This window comes from Cebidichthys violaceus, unplaced genomic scaffold, assembly GCF_023349555.1.
Source record: "Cebidichthys violaceus isolate CVI_PGR_0920_01 unplaced genomic scaffold, fCebVio1.0.p SCAF_74, whole genome shotgun sequence".
Lineage (NCBI taxonomy): Eukaryota > Metazoa > Chordata > Actinopteri > Perciformes > Stichaeidae > Cebidichthys > Cebidichthys violaceus.
In genome coordinates, this window is record NW_027176958.1 from 318,042 (window position 1) to 340,041 (window position 22,000).

The window sequence follows — 22,000 nt, forward strand, 5'->3', positions numbered from 1 at the left end:
GTGGACTGACTCGGATGTACTTTTTGTGACTAACACACCTGTGTAGCTCAGTAAATACTGCATCGTTATCCTCACACTTCATCAGAGATCGGTGTGGGATTCTGTCCTAATTCCAATTATCTTATCCATTGTCGGGGTGGATATTCATCATGCAGTCGCTCTAATTGGGATCCTGTGGAGTCATCCATCACGCAGACATTGCACAGAGATGACACTTTATTGATTTCACGGGGGCATGCTTGGGCGTAACCGCATCGATCTCCAGGTGACAGTCGCTGCAATAATTACGTGCCACTGCTGCTAACGGCTATTCTGTTTGACCATCGCGCTGACCAATTAACCACGCGTGGGGGGTAAAGAATCATAATGAGGCTGTTATGATAAGATGAAACCCGGGGATGAAGACCAACCTGCTTTCTGTGAGGAGCAACTTTTTGGTCGTGCAGCGCCGGTCTTGGAGCCAGAGGCGCCACCGAGCTGCGAGTTAGCTCGCTACCGAACATGGCAGCCGATGCGAATAAAGTCAAAACCGTCTGCCTTGACTTTTTCTGCTTGCTCCCCACCACCCCCTCTTCCTCCCTCCTCCTAGAGCAGAAATCATTGGCTGGCATGCTCTAACGGCTCTGTTCATGACATGCTTGGTGAAGACTGGGAGTTGCATTGAGCTCAGGGTAAGCAGGGGGAATTCTGCTTCTCTGCTCTACTTGGCACTGGCCTGCAACACTGCCTGATGTCAGACAGATCACAGCCAGGGAGACTGGCCCTCTTCCCTCGCGCCTGGAAAAAGAATGTTACTAAGACTTGAGACAAGGTTTTTTTGGCCTGGAGGGGGGGGGGGGGGGTTTGCACTGTTGTAGGTTTTCATGCACATGCTCCCTCTTTTTCCACACGGAGCTGGGTTCTTGCCACTCGCCACATAAAAGCAAAAGGGACATTATTGCTACCACATTGCCTCACGGGTCTCTCCGATTAAATGCAACGTACTAATTGGAGCTCCTAGATTAGGTTGCACAATAGAAGGTACTTCTTTGATGATGAGTTCATCCGCTCTAAATGTTTGTATAGACATATGTTCTAAATAAGTTTCCATTACAGAGCGGAGCATACGAGTGCAAGAGTAGCTACTTGCCCTCGAGAGGCCTAATGCCCAGCTTCTCATTTATCATAGTTAACTGCAGGATTTGTCCCAGAAGTCCCTGATTAGGTTGTCTGAGTTTAATGAGACATATCGGAGACCGTGACTGGGGAAATCGCTGCACATCGATCCACCTTGTATTTCAACAATGGTAATGACGGCCGTGGTGTCAATGCAGTGGTCGTAGCAAGTCAATTAAGGATATTCACTTTACTTCACTGTACTCCAGAAATGGAAGTTAATGTACCTGTAATACTTCCATTATCGTCGCCGATTGTGTCAGCGCTAACCTTTTCTTTGCTTAGTTATACTTACAGCCTGGTTGGATACCTTATCAAGAGGAAAAAGGGAGAGTCCTGCGGAGCGTGAAGTTGAAAACCCATTTGTGACTACCGACTGAAAAATATGCTACTTTATACTCCGACAAATAGAACAGATCCATGATTCCGACAGCATGGGCAAAGCTGTTTTTTGCGGGAAAACGCCGTCTTTCTCGCCATAAAGTTTTCCCTTCTCCTCCTGGCCTGTCACATCATCAATTCGGCGTTTTGTTGTTCCTCTGAGATTTGTTTAAAAGTGTCCCGAGCTGTATAAACCTGCCCCCCCCCCCCCCCCCCTTTGAGAACGTGTCTTTACGAGCCTAGACGTGACTTCGTTCTTCAGCTCTCAATATGTCTGCACGCTTCGGTGTTTCGTTATTGCAGCAATCGCATCACAAAGCCCCCGGTCCCAGACGCAGATGACGAGGTGCACAATCGTCTTGTCGTTATAATTGGACACATTAGCATGTAGACATTAGCATGTAAAAGCTGTTGGCGTGCTGCAAAGGACCTTTCTTTCTAGGTCGTACGCAGCACTCACCTACAAATGAGACCTCCCATTTGCTGTTGATTGATGAAGCATTAATTCCAATTCATCAAGCCTGTTGCAATTAGCATATCTCACGCACCGCAACATTAGCTTTACTAATATGAAAGCAGAGCAAACACTAGCAATCAAGAGCACATGTAAAAGAATAATGGAGTTCGTCCCGAGGTCGGGCGCAGTTGTATTTTCTCAATTAGAACGTTCACAACGGTGTTTGAATAGTAAGCCCTCGACGTTCATTTCTGCGTGTGAATATATTCCATTTAGATAAGGCCGGCCGAGTAAATCCCGGTGTTATTTCCCCGTACAAAGACAGACAGACAGAAGAGGCTGACAATGTTGAACAGAGATACAGAAGAAACAATATGAAAATTGAATGCGGGAAGAACAGAGGTGGCGTTTTAGTCGCTGGCATTCAGGATTAGCTTGAAGTGACTTCATTGTCTTTTCTGTCTGCGTTGTCAAACGTACTGACAAATCTGACACTTTCCCCCTACCTAATGTATTTTCTTTCAAAAAAGTTATTTTGTCTTTTTCAGCCTGGAGACAGCATGACAAGACATAAACACGCCTGTAATTATATTGTGCCCGTCTAAGAGATGCAGAGAAGTTACCAAATATTTCTCGTTCAAAGTTTTATGACGAGTTCACGCAGCAGTAGAACAAATCTCAGAGATTTTTTTTTTACCTCCTGTTGTGTCACACTTGCAGTCGTTCTGTTTTTTGTTTTTTTGTGGTTGTTTGGGGTGTCAGGCCGCCTGCAATCGGGACAGGCTCTGTGGCGTTGACTCTCGGTGCCTCTCCTCGAAGCGGACTCCCTGTCAGTCAGACGGAGCCCTGCAGGAGGCCCGTCCCGCGGGTAATGCATTTTAAATGGGAGGGGGGGGCGCGACCCTACCCATCCCCTCCCTTCCCCAACACCTCATTAACCTCCCACTGATTGATAGACATTGCGCTGCTGCTGCTGCCTTGCAGCTTGTGGAATTGGAAATATGGTGCAGGTTGCTGGCAGTTGATAGTTTCGTCTGGGCTGAGTTGAACCTACAGGTGCTGCTGGTGTTTTTTTATGTGTGTAGTGCAGAATGCAACTCTGATTTGGTGTTTTCTCATGCTCTATCAATTCTTTCTTTTAACAATAGCCAGGTACCCACATGAGCATTGGAATAGGTTTTCTATTTTCTGTTCATGCTGATTATTAAAAGATTTATTCCTAATCCGCAGCGGGGGACATACTTTCCTCTTTATGCACAAGGGTGAACTGCTGTTTCCAGGAAACACTCCCATGCTATGAAACTCGTAACCGTATGAGTTAGCAGCCCAGGAATGCTAATGACAAGCCGAGTCAGTTGCAATTTCAGTGGATTGCTAAGGTAGGAAATTAAATTTACCAACCAAAGAATGGTCGTGTAGCAAGAAATCTCTCACTGCTGACATGTCATTTACTATTGTTGGTCCATTGATGACTAGATCAGTTATCTGTTTGACACAGACATGGCAACCACTAAGGTGTGTTTCTTGGTTCCATGTTGCAGACCCACTAAGGTGTGGTTTCTTGGTTCCATGTTGCAGACCCACTAAGGTGTGGTTTCTTGGTTCCATGTTGCAGACCCACTAAGGTGTGGTTTCTTGGTTCCATGTTGCAGACCCACTAAGGTGTGGTTTCTTGGTTCCATGTTGCAGACCCACTAAGGTGTGGTTTCTTGGTTCCATGTTGCAGACCCACTAAGGTGTGGTTTCTTGGTTCCATGTTGCAGACACATGGGTTATGTTATACCCACACTCTCCCAGGGTGTTAAAGGCATGCAGTGAGGCTGACACATACACAGTCACCACACTGGACTGTCTGTTGTGGGCAGATGTTGAGGTTGTGCATCCGACCGAGAACGCAGACCTAATTAAGACTGAAGAAACACATCATTTTATTTGGCTTTCTCTACTCCTTGGCCTCGCTTTGATCCAATGATTATTACCAGCTCTTTGGCTCAGCAGAGGAGTAGAGGGCGGAGAAGCATTGTGTCTCATGCTGACAGCTCCCAAACAAAATAACCCCCCTCCCCAGGTTGTTACAGCTGACACTCCCAGCTGGGTTGTCAGCAGTGAGGTCAGTAAGAGAATCCAGCTGCCTGCTGAGGTTTGTTCCTCTGCTGTGGATTAGCACAAGCCAGCCATCTGCTGGCGTCCCGTAGTGTAATACTGTACATGCACTCGCTTCATGTACAATACATGGACAGTGTCCTTCCCTTCACGAGTGTCCAGTAACCTCGGTAAGGGCAGCCATCATTGTAGTAGGGCAGTAAAAAAAGCAGTAATTGTGAAACCAAGAGTTTGCTCTGATGGAGATGCATAAGTAGGCAGAAGGTCCGACATTAACAAGGTATTGTGGTCATCCTTCCAGCCTAACATGGTTGAAACCCCTGAACTATATGCTGCTCTTTCATCAATTCTCACGTATAAGAAGAAGAAGGAGTTTGCCTGCAGCAGAGGTTCACTTGATTTATTGAGCTTTCTAGATAAAAACTGCAAAATCATTCGGTCACCTCAGAGAATCCCTTCATAGTGTTATTGATTTCTTCACTGTTTTCCTGTCAACAAAATCTCCTCATTCCCTTTTTTTTAAACTTTTTTTTTATCAGATCTCACTATTACGTCCATCTGCTCATCACTTGCCATCGTCTGCAATGTGCATAAGCTAATTACTGTTCTACCGTATCACATAGAATGAGTTATGGATTGATATTGAATGTTTCTTCATGGTGCATGCATGTGGTGTGAAAGTGACTGTAATAGAAAACGTCACACCAGCCTTCTGTCTCGATGCCTGCAGCTGCTCAATTCAGTGTATACTCTTCTAAAGCACGGTTACAGTTTAAATCCCATCACACTGTTTATCTTCCATGCAAGTCTGGCTTAAGACACTGTGATTGATTTTTCAGGATGAAGCCCCTTTAGGGTCACTTCTGAGCGTTTGTTGTCTTTGTCTTATTCTTTCTAGGGGGCTGTTTGCAAGTAACTATATAGAAACCCATTACCTGGAAGATGGAATTGCGGTCACAGGCTCTCACAACTTCACGGTATGTTAACAACCTTTTATTTATTTTTTTTGGGTATTATTAAGGCTGACGCCATTCTTCATCACCCACCCAGCAGCTCTCAGGGATGTCGGGCTTCTGTGGAACCCTTCTTTGTTGGCGGGTTCTGCTTCATTGTGCTCTTCTTGCTCGATGTCATCTATTGACCCAACTGGGTCAGGTGACGTCGCAGTTAGGCCCACTTTTAAAACCGCTTAGAAGCGGGTAATCTTGCACATAAAGGATCCTGTATAGGTGAGTGGGCCCATTTTTTGCTATTTGCCAGCAGATGTACTTTTGATGAAATAAAGGGCGGACACAGGTCACAGAACAGACTCGGTTTCAGGGAACGGCTCAAGTCTTTTTTTTTTATAATGGGTGAATTTCAGACCGTCCCAAACAATGGCTTGCAACACGGGTCTGCAAGAAAATATTAAACTGGTGATCATCTAAGTGCACTTCAGACGTCACACTAAATATTCAGCGCCTTTAGTCCCATTCATGAGCCTTGTTCTTGTTAAATTAAGATTGTACCTTTATCAAAAGTACATCTGTTAAGTCTCTCAAATAAATATTCACTCATTTTGACTCAGGGTCTTTAATGTTGTGGTTTTGTTTACTTCATAACTTACAAACATATCTTCTTTTTTTTTTGCAGTTTATGAGTTAATTACTTCATTAAACTCGATTATACTCGAGTGTTTTCCAACCATGCAAGGTTAGGATTTGGTCTTTTTGTGATGTGCTCCAGTGTTGTGATTAATATTTCTCATCTTCATTAAGCTTATTTATTTATTTGCCAGAGCAAAATATGTTCTGCTTTTAAATATAATGGGTCTTTGAAAACATCTTCCATGGATCCATAAATATCCCTTTATTGAAGGATTTTTTTTTTTATTCCTTAGAAACAGCAAGACTATAAGGAAGGTCTGAGTGTTTACTGCACTGAGTATGATGCACCGGGTGAAACAGTTCAGTCTGCCTCAAAGCCTCCACCTGCTTGCTTGATTTCAGTGATTTGATCATCCGCAGTTCGGAAAGCAATTAAACGTCTAATTTATGTTCAGATACCCGGAAAGCATAATAATAGACATCCTGTGAGGTCTGTGTACTAAATGCCTGGCCTACTTATGCTGAAATCCATAAAAGAGGAGATTAATATAATTCAATAATGGCCAGCCCACGCAGTGAATTTAACAATATTTTCCTCTTGAGACATGCCGCTAGTCCAGAGCTGGCCCATCATTGGCTGGGCTCGGTCAGCATCGTCCAAATTGCTGCCATTCCAAAGCAGAGAGACAATGCAGGAGTCGTATCGGGTCAGCTCAGGATGGACTCCGAGACACGGAGAGGCCTGATGGCCGTGACTCGCGGTAAGATGACTGACGGGTGATGGGTTTTAGGGCTTCTGCGTCTGGTTGTTTTCATGAAGATGAATTGATTTATTGAAGTCTCTAGAATGTTTGAGGAGTCTCCCAGAGCCTTCAGCTTGTTTTTGTTTGATAAACAGCTAAAAATATTCAAATGAAAATGATGTAAAATGGAGGAATCACTCCATGATTGGCTAAATAACAGAGCTAGTGCAAACAGAGGTCGCATTGAGTTACATTACGATGCGTTCAAGCTCTATTCAGTAAAAATGACAATTGGGCTAAGGTAAATTATAACGTTATTATGATGTGTAAGATGTAGTTTTTCGCAAAAGAAACTTAAATAAATCCAGTTGTTTGAGATCTTTACTTACACAGCAATATAAAAAAGGATTTTTAACTTCAAACAGTAGCTATAAGCAGCTTATATAACATCAAATTAAAACTAATAATGACAAGATATTCTTTAATCAAATCAAATATTTACTTAAGAATGCAGAAATGTACTTCTTAATAATTTGAATTGTGCGTTTTTATGCAAATCGCCACTATAGATGCCAATAACGGGGTAAAAGAATAACACTTATTCCAGGAAACTTGAAATTACATTTGGGGAAGGTTTCGGGGAAAGTGGTGAAAAGAGTTGGTCTGGAGCCTTGAAACCTGGAGTATGACGTTGCACTTAAATAAACAAAATTGGTTTAGTTCTGGAATTTAATCAATAAAAATGTAGATTTTTCTAAAAAGGAAACCAATGAGTTCAGTCTTATTCTCTCTTTTGTATATTTAAGTATTTTTTATGCCATTAATCGATGGAGTGATCTGTAGGATACTGAAACAAGTGATAGCTGCAGCCCTCTGAATAAACCCTTCTGCACTCCGTGGACTGGTGGATGAAAACTTGAACGCATGGACCAAAGGATCACTGTAACCTTTCAACCTCCATCCCTCCTCTCATTCCTCTGTCATGACCACAGCCAGCCCTTCATGGGAGGATCTTCTTTTACTGGAAACGGACAGATCTTTTTTTGAGACTGATCCCTAGTTAAGTTATTTGTCCCGTCGGCAGGAGGAGACTGATATAGTGATCTGGGCAAGGGATCCGGAGGGTTCGGTCGTGTGTCAAAGACGAGGTGCTGCTGGAAGCGACTTCAGCGTGACTCAGCCCTCCCTCGGTTCCCTCCGTCCGTTTTTCTTTTTTTTTTACGTACTCCCCCTTTCTCTCTAACGTCCACACGCAATATGAGCACCATGTGCCGTAACAAAAAGCCATCTACTGGGAATATCAATCACCAGCATGGGTATTAGAGAGTTAACTTAGAATAATAAAAGCATAAACAATGTAATGTTCACACCCAGGGTCGCCTCCCACTATAATCTGGGTATTAGCTATTAATCTTTCCAATCCCAGATATGAAGACGTAAGCACTTTCCTCTCTCATTCCTCTCTCCGCAGAAACCTCGGAAACAAAAAGTCTATTCATATCCTCTATATCGATGCATCACAGTCATGATCTCATCAAAGAAACATGAGGCGGTAGCATTAACTCAGCGCACTAAATCCAGCCCCGCTCCTCCCTCGCTACACAAAAATTTCATATTTCATGTAATGGGCTGTCCTTTCTTTGCACCTTTTTACCTCGACATAATGGATCGTTCTCTTTCAGCGCACCTCTAGGTGGAGATGTGGAAAGTGGCCAGACACACGAAGGCTTCTTGAATGTCCTCTGAATAAGATGTTGTGTGTCTTGGGCAGTAGGTTCGGGTTCCATTATCCATTATTTAACCTTGTCTCCAAAGAAGTATATTTATACGCTACGCAACTGTTTCTTTTTGCCAAAATACGTTTCGGGTGAAATGTAAGTGCTGCAAGGATTGTAAGCATTTTTTTTTTTTCCCAGTTCTGTTTGTTTTTATTATTCATATATAAACATGATCATATTTTGAATGTGGCTCCAAATTGTTAAAATGTCACGAATCTCATATCAAATACTTTATCAACTCAGATACAAACAGCAGAAACGAAATGAACAGGCGTTCAATATGTAATACGACTAAAACAATTCACATTTTGTTCTTTTAATATGAACTTTTGTTCTTTGTCAGTTGCAGCAGAACACACGTATTACCGCTGAATAAAGTCGTTATGGCTGATGTGTCAGCAAACGGTTGCCTAATTACACATCCAGCAGACATGGAGCAACACCAGCACTGTTTCATGAGTCATGTTTCTGCCAATGCAAAACGGATTGTAAGTCCGGTCATCGTTCTTCGTTTAGCTCTGTTTTTGGGCTGCTGCTAAATGCTCCTCTATGTCCACCAGATAGTCACTAACGTTTTGGGCTGAACACAGCTGCTGCTTAGCTGCTGTGGCTGGAATTGACGCCGGTAAGAGCAGTTACAAAAAAAACTCCGAAACCTGAACCTGAACCTCTGCCATGTGTTCAGTTTTCTGTTCGCTTTGTTTGTCAGCAGGATTACGGAAAAAAACAATTTTAATGGCATGATTTTTATGTAATTTGGAGGAAGGTTGTAGCATGAGCCAAGGAGGAAGCCATTACATTTTGGAGCAGATCTGAAGGGATTTCTTAAGGATTCAATTAGTGGATTCAATACTAGATCCAGATTGGAGATAAATGCTTACTTGGGAGGTAAGACTGAAGGAAAGTCTAGTGATGCTAATTTAAACTAGCTTGCGTCAGACGTGAGATTATCATAGTTTTATTGCGAAGAAGTTCTGGGATGCAAGATCAACCAAGAGCACCAGAAACTCACTGAAAATCACCGAACGTGCAAAATCAGCAGCCTCTCAACGATGAAGGAAGCCGGACTTTCAAATTTACTGCCTGGAAAACTCACATTTCCTTGTGCGGTGGGGCCGCGTTGGCTGGACCTCACCTGAGCGAGGCCGTCTAACTATAGCATGAAGGGCTGTTTTCACTCTAGACCAGACGCTTCCTCCCCGCCCCTCTCGCTGCCAGGCCCGGTTCAATAAACACGGGCTTCATTTCGCTTTCGTCGCTCAATGCCGCAGCTTGACAGGTGGTCCGCGAAAGCTGGGTAACCTGTGAATGCAGATCTCAGCCATCATCCAGCTGTGGTGATGAGCGTGAATGGCAGAGTTAACTTGCTCAAATTTCACAGCGATCAGCTGGGACGTCTGTTGTTGGACTTGTGTCTTTAATGCTTTAAATTTGTGTCTTTAATACTTTAAATACTGAAATGTTTTTCGTCTGTGCTCACACAGGCAAACTGCTATTACCACGGTGAGGTGGAGGGTCGTGTCGACTCGGACGTCAGCCTCAGTACCTGTGCTGGAATCAAGTAAGTGTGTCAGACACTTTTTTTATTTTCAAATATATGAATTATTATTACTGGCGGGACCCTCTCTGGTGCTCACTCTCGCCTCAACCTCCAAAATAAATTGGTTCAGATAATGTGGCTGAACTGTTTGGCTGGTTTTACAATCAATTGAGCACAATGTCATCAAACCCAATTAAAAACCGTCATCAAAGCTATGAAAGTCAGATCCGAAATGTAAGCAGCAAGAATTATCCTTCTAGTCTGACTCGAGGCCAAGTGTAAGTTCTGCTCTGAGGAATGGCGTGTCAGCGGACCTCAGTAAGTAATGAATTCATTTCATTTTGTCTGCACTAACAACAAGTGATGCACGGAAGTCTTTTTGACGGACAGCTACACATTTGCCCGGCTCACCGAGACAATTTGTTCTGGGTTTGAGTTTGGCAGAGTGCTCGGGCTTTTTTGGGGAGGGGGGGAGGGAGGGAGTGGGGAGGGAGGGGGGGGGGGTTAGTGCGAGTTCATGTGGTTGTGAATATTGCGCAAGGTTTGTGAGAATCTGACACTTTATCCAGACTCACTATTAAATCACAGAGGCCACTGTTTTAAAAAAAAAAAAAAAAAGAAAGAAAACATGAGAAAAAGTTAAGAAAGACGAAACCAGGTCAGATTCATATTCTTTATTCGCTGCATACACATCTCATATGTTTCCGTGCAATTCCGGTATTTGAATTCTGACAGAATGAATAGAATGTGACGAGGCACGTTGTCTAACCTTTCCTCTCTCTCTCTCTCTCTCTCTCTCTCTCTCTCTGCAGGGGTTTCATAACTCTCGAAGGCAAATCCTTCGTACTGGAACCGTCTGCCGATCACTCCGACGGGACTCACTGGATCTACACAGCTGAACACCTCCATTTTGCCTCTGGCACCTGTGGCCACGACTTCAACACATCCTACCCCATTGAACATGCAGACGGCAGTCCGTTCGGGGCTTTCGGCACAAGGGTAAGGATCATTAAACCGTCTGTACTCACGGTGTGATTTGAATGAGAGTATCTATCTTCAAGAACTTCTTCTCCTCTCTTTTTTCCAAGTATTTCTTTTGTATTTTATGCTTTCATTACTAAGTTGAGAGTCGAGATAACAAGGGGTGGGAGAGGTGGGGAATGACATGCTTCAAAGGATCCCACCGGGGCGCCCCCCCTGTCTTTCTTTTTTTTTAAACACGGCAACAAAGTTTGCTTCTCAGAACAAATGTTCTTCAAGCACAGAAAAATAGATATTTTAAATAAGAAGTTCAGCCTCTTTTGACCTCACCAGCTCTTCAACGGGTCAAAGCGATCAAAGTATTTTGATAAGCCCAGTGTTTCTAAACCCTGAGTATACATTCATGAAACGTTCCTCACAGCTATTGATGAAGCTAATAGTGGCGATTGTGTTAACCCTGTCTGTGCCTATGGGCTGTTTCACAGTGTCCTAAGTACGGCGGCAGACTCCTTTTAATGAATAGTTTACATTCAGACAGTGGCTCTGATTGCACACAACGTAGTGCTAAGATGTTTTATGTTACATATTTTATGCATGACATCCTAAAATCTGATTATAAAAGCATTGCACTTGCTCACATTATTGCAATATATTGCAATATGGTAAATGGTTGCCCTCGTATCGTGATAGGTATCGCCAGATTTTTTTTTTTGCAAATCCACAGGCTGAAGTGTTCTTTGTGTTGACTTTGCATACTATTTCCTTTGTGATGAAATGATGCGTACTTCCTGTGGATTGTCTACACAGTAAACCATTTGTAATCCATTTATTTGTATTATTTAAATCCTGTGAGGTCTGCGTCTTTTTTAAAAAAATATTGGATCGCCTGGAGAAATGCAGGCTTTCAACCTCTCTCCCTTTCCTCGCTGCTCTTCACAGTCGTGCTGAAGAATGTTTTTTCAGTCACCATTGTTTTGTTTTTTAGTCTCGCATTTAAAGCTAATGGAGCCCTTTTGATTCCGCTTTTCCCTTTGTGTTTGCCACTCAAAATGTTTTGAGTTGCTGTTTTAATCGCACTTGTGCTCTGAGAAGGACGTGAAGCGGAAAATCTCGCATCGACCAGCTTCAGTGAAAAATGTCTTTTTGTAGCTTGTATTTGGATTCCGGCGGCACAAAAAAAAAAAAAAACACATTTCTCATCCTAACGTTCTTTAAAAAAAAAAGCTAGTTTTGCAACGTAGATATTGTTAAGTGGCCTGTTATATATTTCAGAAGCTACTACTTGTTGAATTATTCACTCATTTCGTCCATCTCATCTAACAGTGGCCATTAGCGATGCGGCTCGCATGGAGAGCCGAGCTTGATGAACGCCTTCGGAAAGTGCATGGGCCGTTAAGTGACACCATTTGCTCCTAAAGCGACATCAGAATGCAGGCTTGTACGTCATGCCTTCAGCAGGACCCGTCCATCAAGAATTAAACACATTGCGTTTTAGAAACCCCGCCCTTGTCCCACACCCTGCACTCAGTTCCTTTCTGCCCCGCTGAGCTGAGGGATAAATCACAAGGGACGCAGGGAGTATCTGTCTTCCGAAGGGAATAGGGCTTTAAAGATGACGAGGGCCCGATAAGTGGAGAACACAGACTCCAGTGATCTCTATCTGACTGGTGAAGGATGGCAGGAGTGTCCAAACACGGCTGATTTATCAGGTCGACGTGAAAGAGACACACACACACACACACACACACAGATAGGTGGTGTAAAAGATGAAACAGATGTCCAAGGACCCAAGGAGGCTAAGCACACATTCCATAATTGTGATGCAGCATAAATGTGAGGTACTTTCCATTTCCTTGAAGCTAATTTTTTATCGTAGCAATTGTTTAATCATTTCATTAAGGGTATATTGACTTTGAGTGTGTTCTGGGGACACAGGCCAAACATATGGCTCCGCTGGCCAAAACAGAATGCCCCTTCACAGTGTTCGTTTTTTAGTTATTCGTGCAGTCATGGGGTTTTTCTGATGTTTTTACTGCCGCTTTTTTAAAAAAAAAAAAAATTTTTATTCCTGGCAAGCTTTGTCTTCAGTGTTAAGAGGGCTGCGAGGATTCAGCACAAGTGAAGAAATCCGTGAAAGTTTCCAACAGACAGGGTAAAAAAAAAAAAAAAAAATATGGTCTAATTCTTATTCATGAGACGCAACACGGTAATCCCACAGGTGATTAAAAACATGAAAACAGATAATATAGCAAAGGATATTTAAAAAAAAGAAAAGAAAAGAGGAGCGAGAGGTCTCGTTAGCAGCACAGAGAAGATCCACAAAAAGTGGGAATATATTTTTTGCTGCACTTGGTGGCGTGCAAGCAAGCTCACCTCCGCATGTTACACGAGGGCGCCGAGGTGTGCTGCTGCTGCTGCTGCTGCTGCTTTGATAAGCTACGATGTGTGCCTTGCTCGAGGGGTCCAGAGATAACGCCGCGTTTGTCGGCAGAGTGCCTCTGGATGATGAGAGCGAGATGGGGGAGAGAAAAGGGAGGAGAGAGAGAGAGAGAGAGAGAGAGAGAGAGAGATATGATGGCTGGCTGACAGGAACTGCACGACAACAACACGAGTTCCTGCGGAACCTGAACACACGTAATGGCATTTTGTGAGTGTCTTGTCTTTCATGGATTAAAAAAAGAAAGAATATCAGGGGCAGTAAAGGTCATTGCCGAAGTGGACTTTAATACGTATGGATTGAACGGACTGGTTGTAGCCTAAACTGTAGACGGTGACGATAATCTAATCACGAAGCTCCATTGTACGGTTTCCATCTTCATCCACACCTGAGCCAGCTCCATTTGCTTAATGAAGGCAATGAGGCAATACGCTTGAAAGTTCCAGTAAGCCGGTCTTTTGTTCTTCAATTCTCTTTCTTCACCTCAGTTCTCTGATACTGAAGCAGAAGTGGTGTGTAGAGCAGGAACTGAGGGAACAAGAGGGAGAATACTCTTGTTCTTTTTTGCCATTTGTGTGGCAAGTTGAGGATTTTTAAATGTTTGGGGGGGGTTGTTGGAAATATTTGCCGATATATATATTGATAGTTTCTCTTTTATACACATTGGCTGAATTGGATGCAGAAACCGATGTTTCTCGTTTCCCAGTGGTAGATTCGGTTTTGTAGTGACAATGAAAACACGCGTTGTGTCTCGTAACCTCTAACTCGTCGGCTCGTATTCATAACAGGGACGCTCTTCTTTGCCGAGTTGATTGAACATTGTGCTCGTGTGTGTGTGTGTGTGTGTGTGTGTGTGTCTCCCTTCCAGTGGCCTCCCAGAGACTTGGTAATCACCATAGGCTGCATTGAGAGCACACTTGCCCATCCTGGCTTATCTATGGAGGAGGCAGATAAGAGCAGAGAGGATCCAGGCTGCCAGGCCAGCACGGATAAAGAGGCTCAGGTTGAAAGTGGGCCATAGTGTGAAGGCAGAACACTTAGCCAGCAGGATAGTATAGGATATCTGTGTGTGTGTGTGTGTGTGTGTGTGTGCAGGTGAGACAGACCCTAGCTCACGTGGTGAGAGTGAGTTGCTGCCCACACACAGCACGAGAGCAGCATCTGCTCCGTGATCAGAGGTTGTGTTTCTCTTGTTTTTTGGAAGAGAAACAATGTCGTCTCCTCTCTTTTTTTCTTTTTTTTTTACGATTTTCTCTATACGTTGTTTCAATTGTTTCCAATAATAATTTTAGCCATGCTATATTCATAGCTAGTTGGTTGAGACATTCATTCATTCATTCATTCATTCATTCGTCCAGCGCCATCATCAGGTCAAAATCTTAATTTGTCCACCATTTGGTTTATGACCACATGCCTGAAAAAGCAAATTTCTGTTAAAGCTGTTATTTTGAATTTAGTGCTAATTAGCAAACGTGAGCGTGCAAACACTCACGTATGTATGGTAGTGCATATGAAAAACACTACACATTACATTACATTACATTACAGTCATTTAGCAGACGCTTTTATCCAAAGCGACTTACAATAAGTGCATTCAACATTGGTAATCAAAAGAACTACTAGTCACCAGAAGTCATAAGTACATTTCCTTTCCCAAACAAGCATCTAAGAGCATGAAGCAGAGCATAACTCAGAGCCAAAGTACAGTGCAGAAACAAGAAGAGCAGTTAGTGCTATTAGTAGTACGAATACAATAAGTGCAACAAGCTAGTATGAAAACAATAAGCGCTAAGTGGAAGGCTCAGGGTAGCACTTCCTGAAGAGGTGGGTTTTCAGCCTGCGCCGAAAGATGGGCAGCGACTCCGCTGTCCTGACGTCAGTGGGAAGTTCATTCCACCACTGTGGGGCCAGGACAGAAAACAGCCGTGACCGGGTCGATCGGCCGCCAGGACCTCTGAGCGACGGGGCAACTAATCGCCCCGAGGCAGCAGAGCGAAGTGGTCGGGCGGGGGTGTAAGGCTTGACCATGGCCTGGAGATAGGAAGGAGCTGTTCCTTTCACTGCCCTGTAGGCTAGCACCAGAGTCTTAAACTGGATGCGAGCTCTTATAGGTAGCCAGTGTAGAGAACGGAGAAAGGAAGTTGTGTGGGAGAACTTGGGGCGATTGAACACCAGGCGAGCTGCAGCTTTCTGGACAAGCTCCAGAGGTCTGATGGCCGACGCCGGGGCTCCGGCGAGTAGAGAGTTGCAGTAGTCCAGGCGGGAGATGACAAGAGCCTGGATGAGAACCTGCGCCGTCTCGTCAGTCAGGAAGAGACGAATCCTCCTGATGTTGTAGAGCAGGAATCTGCAGGAGCGTGTAACGGATGAAATGTTTGCCGAGAATGACAGTTGGTCATCCAGGGTCACACCCAGGTTCCTCGCAGTCCGAGTTGGCGTCACCACGGTATCATCAATGGTGATGGACAGGTCCCGGTGCGGGCAACCCTTCCCCGGGAGGAACAGTAGCTCAGTTTTGTCTAGGTTGAGCTTGAGGTGGTGTGTCGTCATCCACTTCGAGATGTCAGCCAAACACGCAGCGATGCGCGTCTCCACTTGGGTGTCACCGGGGGAAATGACAAGACCAGCTGGGTGTCATCGGCATAACAATGGTAGGAGAAGTCATGCGAGCGAATAACAGAACCCAGAGATGTTGTGTAGAGCGACAGTACACTTGCACTGTCAGCACGTTTGCATTGCCAAATGCTAACATGTTAGCGTTTGAGTACATCCTCACTGATCCACTTGCGTGGCTGTTATTTGTGTTCTTAAGTGTTTGAGTTTGATTCTTTTTGGACATACACTCCACTCTGTGTGCCGGTAGAGTCACTGTGCAGATGTCACATAAATCACCATTGAGCATCATGCTCTTTGAATATTGGAAAGAAAGCAGAGGGTAGTGTTTCACACTGTGCACTGCCAACCGTGCAGGAAGCATCGTCCAAAAAAAAAAAAAACCCCGGTGATTTATGAGTTAATATCCTGGTCCCTGTGAGAGTGTTATCACAGGTACGTGTGACCTTAGCAGCTCTCAGTGGGTCGGACTTGAAGTGCAGCCGATTGCTTTGTGCTGATGCCGCTTCTGCCGCCTTTTTGTGTAGAGCGTAGTTCAGGTTAAAAGCCGTACTTACTAAATTTAGGCTGCCCTTTCCAGAAAGCAGCGGTTAAGTGTGTCTTCCTAATGTCCTTCTTCTTCTACTCTCTCCTCCTCATTTCTCTTCATCTCTTGGTTTATCACTTTGTCATTACCACTCTCTATTTGCGCTCGCATTTGTGCTGCTCCTTATTGCTTTATTCCCTGTCCGCCCCCCTTTTCACCCACCCCTCGCAGCACAAACGCCACGTCCAGACTACGACGAAGTACGTGGAGCTGATCATTGTGGCTGACAACAGAGAGGTAAGCACCGCCTCGACCTCTTCACCCTCCGCTGCCCTATCCCACAGGAAAGGGGCTCGGAGGTCACGTGCTCAGCTGCCCCCTCAATCCCCTCGAGACACAGATAAGATGGCTCCGCCTCTCATGTGCACTCTGAATTATCTCAAAAACTCAGATCTCAAAGAGGGCAAAGAGAAGAAAGTGTTTCTTGCTGACATGAGGTCAGCGTAACGTGCTTCAGAGCCACAGAAAGTGGATAGACGCAGGGTACAAGACAAGGTGGGTGAAGGTTTATCGCGTTAGCAGAGGCTCCGCTGAGGAGCTCTTTGATGATAGCAACTGCAGCAGAAGCGCCAGTGGAATTAAAGCGACACCCAGCGAGAACATTTCCAGAGCCGACGCAGTGTTGATTTGTCCCAAATAATGCCTTTGATGAAAATAAACATTCCGGGAGGGTTGCTCACCTCCCTTTCTCCTTGCTTTTATTCCGCCTGCTTGTGTTGTTCAGTTTCAGAAGCAAGGCAAGGACGTGGAAAAGGTCAAGCAGCGGCTGGCTGAGATCGCCAATTACGTGGACAAGGTAACAATCAAATCAACAGCGGGGGAGCGGGTGTGGGCGTGCGATTTATTAGAGGTCACATCGAGCCTGCTGAGAATTAACCGACTTGCGAGCGGAGGCTGATTGGATTATGAATGGATGATCAATTCCATAACTCGACTGAGAAATGTTTTGAAGAGACGCTGTGATAAAAAAAAAAACGTGCCGTGGTTGGCTGTTTAATAAAACAGAAGCTGCAAAACATGATTTATTCATATGGGAAGTCGTATGTTGATTAATGTTTAAAGATATGTTGAGTGCCCCTCATCATTTGTAAGCGAGTGTTTGAATAGTATTTCTGTTTTAAAGGACCGGTGTGAAGGATTCTGGGGGGATTTATTGGCAGACGTGGAATATGATGTTCATCACTATGTTTTCATTTGTGTATTGTTGTGTTTTCATTAGCCCTAGAATGAGCCGTGTTTCTACAGAAGCCCAGAACGGACAAACCAAACACTGGCTCACCCTCAGATGCCACTAAATACAACATAAAGAAACCGAACATTACGCTAGATTATTATAGATTATACGCCCTTAACCTGAAAACACGTCTCTCTCTCTCTCTCTCTCTCTCTCTCTCTCTCTCTCTCTCTCTCCGCTCCACTTTCAGTTCTACCGGGCTCTGAATATCCGTGTTGCCCTGGTGGGCCTGGAGGTGTGGAGTGATGTGGACAAGTGCCCCATCACCCAGGACCCCTTCACCACCTTGCATGAGTTCCTAGACTGGAGGAAGGTCAAGCTGCTGCCCCAGAAGCCTCATGACAACGCCCAGCTGATCAGGTAGCTCTGCTTTTTAAAGCACACGCATGTAATGGTCGTGTTCCGTTATCCATGTCGCTATTTGAAAGTCATGCTTTATATATGATGTTTTGTAGTATTAGTAGTATTTAGTGTTGTAGAGTTGTTCTTCTTCTTTTGAGAACTCCCGGAGGACCTTCTTAACGTCCGCTCTACAGCGCCACCAGTGGTCAAAAACTCTCCCAGGTACCTTTAAATCGACAGTTGAAGTGTTGATGAGTATGAGGATGAGCATTCTCCTCGCCTCTCCCGCGATCTATTTTGCAAGGGCAGGACAATTGGGACTGGTTTAAAGAGAATACAAGCAAGCCAAAAGCGTTCGTTCCTCCATACACCAATATGAGAATGTCTGCAGCCGGACCTTTCCTTGTCGCTGACGCAGCGCTGTGGAGAAATCGGCCTAATGATGCGATGACCTCTGTTTTCTCACCCCTTTAGTGGGGTCTATTTCCAGGGCACCACCATTGGTATGGCACCCATCATGAGCATGTGCACAGCGGAGCAGTCGGGAGGAATCGTCATGGTACGTAAAAACCTATGTGCCGCAAGAATCTACGCGTGATAAAGTTGTCTTTGATCCATCCCAAAGGAGTACGACAGGCATACATTTTTTTGGGGGGGGTGTCTCTGACTTCCTTCCAGAAAGGAGACTGGACTCATTTTATCATCTCCCCTCCCTCCTGCCCCTCGTTCTTTGCCTGACTCCCCCCCCATCCCTCCTAGTCTGACATAATACTCTCACATTTCTCCCCTGAGTCTCTTGTGTAAGAGTTGAGCTAAGGATTCCAGAGTTGATATTAAGTTGTATTAACTTCAGGACACACACACACACACACACACACACACACACACACACACATCATTTGGGGTTTTCCAGGCAGGCCAAGCTGGTATGCATAGTGCCCTCCACTCTGATAAATCAGAGTGTGTATCGATTACACGAGTGGAAACTATTGCTTCCCAATGAGGTGCAACAAATGAGTGAATTCGAGGGTACGGCGTATCCCCCACCTGAATGAAAAACACAGGGGCATGCCGTAAATGATTACCCGGCGCGGAGCTGCAACCCTACACTATGTGCTCAACGCCATGTCGCATTAGGGCAAGTCATGCTATTATTTTACACTCCGTGTCCCTGATTGGCTGTTTTGTCTTGTAGTCTGGCTGGCTGGTGGTCAGGTTTACAGCTTTATAGTCCCCAGATGGTTCTTCACTCTTGTCCTCCCAGATGGTAAAGGGAACTTGGCCGATTGCGATAGAGCTCTACATATGCACATGCATCAGGTCAGTGACATAAAGGATGAGCCCTCCAACTCCAGACTCTTCTGCCGGGCGAATCACGACCCGGTCGTCTCAGTTGTCTCCCTTCGCTTACAAAGTACCTTTGAACTCATTAGCCAACTTCCCCTATGGGTCTCATTGTTATGTTTCGAGACAGTAAAATCATAAACATCCATCCCCAAACCATCTGGTTTATCTATTTCCCAGCCCCCCCACCCCCGAAATGCTACATTAGTTTCATTGGTGTGGCGAAACAGTGGCATGCAGCGAGCTCTTTTCAGCCTCATCGGTCAGCGAAGGTGTCTTTGTTTGTTTCCGGGGAAACAGAATCGGAGGGTTCAGCCGACGACCGTTACTCTCAAAAGCCCCCAGCAGAGCACTTCATCAGTCTGAGCCGGACTGCGCACACCGCTACTGAATAATGCACAGTGACTGAAGACTCCAGAGGCGCGGTGCTCTGACGCACAGCTCCGCATCCGCGCAAAAGAGCTGATATCTGACGCCGCTACATTATTTAGTTCGGCCTCGTCGTCGCGTTCGTGTTTTACACACCTTGCAGGAAATAGCGGCGCCTCTGCCGACAAAAGCTCTTCCTCTCTGCCGCCGTAGCTTCATCTTCACCGTGCATGCATGTCTCTTTTTTTTTTTTTTTTTTAATTTCCGTTATCTCTGCCGGCTGTGTGATTTTCAAGCTGTCCCTTCTCAGTTTTGCAACCGTTTCTGCTGGCTCTGAGGAGGGTCCGCGTCTTTGTTTGCGCGGATGAGGCAGCACATCTGGCTGGTGTCTAAGTTTGCCGAGCGAGCCGAAGGTGACAGCCCCGCAGTCTGCCGATTCATTTCTCATTTGAGTGCCACAACGTGGAGCAGAGGAAACGCTCTGATAAGCACAGATCCAACAGCGTTGTTTGTTCCATTTTGGCAATGTGCAACTACACTGACTAATGCTTCTCCAGTGGGTCCTGTTGGGAGCAACAATTTGGCCGGCATAAAATGTTTTATTATTTGTTATTTTCCTCAGAGTATGTAATCAGAAACGTCTGTTTTTAATTAGGAGCTGAACACGTTTTATTATAAGCATCATGTCTCTCTTAGATTATACTTAACAAACTTGATTCATAAAGAAAAGAGGTTTTTAGATGAAATATTGGTCAGAGGCAATGTCAAGTTCAGTTCCTGCGTGATTAATGTTGTTGTTGTTGTTTTTTTGTCTTTGTAGGACCATTCAGACAACCCCCTTGGCGCTGCAGTCACTCTGGCCCACGAGCTCGGACACAACTTTGGAATGAACCACGACACCCCAGAGAGGGGGTGTGGCTGCAGGGTGACCGTGGATCGTGGAGGCTGCATCATGACTCCCTCCACGGGGTGAGTCACTGCGTCTATCCTGACAATTAAGATTCAATAGATCTTCAAGATAGCTGACTCCGCGCCGCAATACACATTATTGGGGGAGTTTAATTTCGGCTAGTCGGCCTTCATCGGCCTTAGGACGTAACGCTATCATTCACAGCTGCAGTGCACTCCGGCGAGGCCGCCTTTGGTTCAAATGACGTCCTACTCCGAATCCATCTGAAATGCATCATCATGATGTCAAGCCTTCATTAAGTTTGCATTAATTCAGTCACTTATTTAATGCAGCGAGTGTCGCTCTAAAGAGCCCAGATTGTGACCATATGTAAATATTATTCCATCGGCTCTCCAATTTGAATTTATTGTCTGTAGAGCAGGAAGCTCCATAATGCCGTTGAACCGCCGGGCCGTTGGGGTTGATGGCAGATTCAACAGCTGTGCTAATGTCCTGAAGCGATAGGATTCTGAATGGGAAGCCGGTGGTTCAGTGGCAGTGCACGGCACACAAAAGTACAGTTCTTACTTATCCTGACGCAACCTCAAATAGCCTAAAAAAAAAAAAAAACATGTCTATTGTCTAAGTGTGTATCTAACAAGATGTCAAGACAGAGGTGTAGTTGTCACTATAGACTGTAATGTCTAACGTCTTGCAGCTGGGTAGGGATGTTTTTTGGTGGAAACATTGGGTATCAGTTCCAGCTCAAGGTCTAGTGGTCTGTGGGAGCCTCAGTTTGGGGTTCATGCTGGATAACATCCCTTTGTATTTGGGTTGGATCAGACCCATGAACAACAAGGTAGCACTATTCTTGATTACAGACTCGTAAAGCAACACAGCAGCAAGATGTAGATTTATATTTAACCCCGATTGAGGGTATCCCCGGTCAAGGACTTTATCCTAAAATTGGCAACAAGAAAACAGATAAAGTGCAAGTAATACTTGTTTCCATCTTTCTCTGCTGGCTCTCTCCCTTTCTTCCTTATTTCGCAGCCAGTTCGAGTTGTTCTATTCTTTGACATGCATGCAACTTTAATGTTGGAAAATCTCTCTGCAAGTCCTAATGAATAGTTAAATACCTCTGAAAACTGTCGATCATACAGTTGTTTTTTTTTTTACGTAGGGAAAACTCACCGCTCCCTTAAAATATCTCAATCTGAAGTACGTCGCAGTGATGAAGAATGTAGTTTGAACCAAATATAGACGAGTAAGAAATATATAAGACGTGAATATTTTTTTTTTTTGTGTTGCTATCCACAGAGGCGATGTTTTTTCTTTTCATTCCATCTGACAAAAGAACGAAAATGATCTTGGTTTCAAAAATAATCCCCCTGTAACCCTCCTTATTGCTCCATATTGCTACTCTGCTGTTTAATCCAGGATTAAGGAAGCAATACATCTG

The 22,000-nt window shown here is 44.6% G+C and overlaps 1 protein-coding gene across 1 annotated transcript in view; it reads left to right on the forward strand.

The window, feature by feature from the left end:
- Window positions 1-235: 235 nt before the first annotated feature.
- Window positions 236-22,000, forward strand: part of LOC137892038 (disintegrin and metalloproteinase domain-containing protein 12) — a 39,576-nt gene continuing 17,811 nt past the window's right edge. Inside the window, exons 1-12 of the mRNA XM_068736934.1 lie at window positions 236-265; window positions 2,756-2,861; window positions 3,646-3,655; window positions 3,757-3,807; window positions 4,995-5,073; window positions 9,688-9,764; window positions 10,556-10,742; window positions 16,532-16,597; window positions 17,085-17,156; window positions 17,785-17,954; window positions 18,411-18,495; window positions 20,470-20,618. Coding sequence (XP_068593035.1) covers window positions 236-265; window positions 2,756-2,861; window positions 3,646-3,655; window positions 3,757-3,807; window positions 4,995-5,073; window positions 9,688-9,764; window positions 10,556-10,742; window positions 16,532-16,597; window positions 17,085-17,156; window positions 17,785-17,954; window positions 18,411-18,495; window positions 20,470-20,618 — 1,082 coding nt within the window. The remainder of the gene's footprint in view (window positions 266-2,755; window positions 2,862-3,645; window positions 3,656-3,756; window positions 3,808-4,994; window positions 5,074-9,687; window positions 9,765-10,555; window positions 10,743-16,531; window positions 16,598-17,084; window positions 17,157-17,784; window positions 17,955-18,410; window positions 18,496-20,469; window positions 20,619-22,000) is intronic.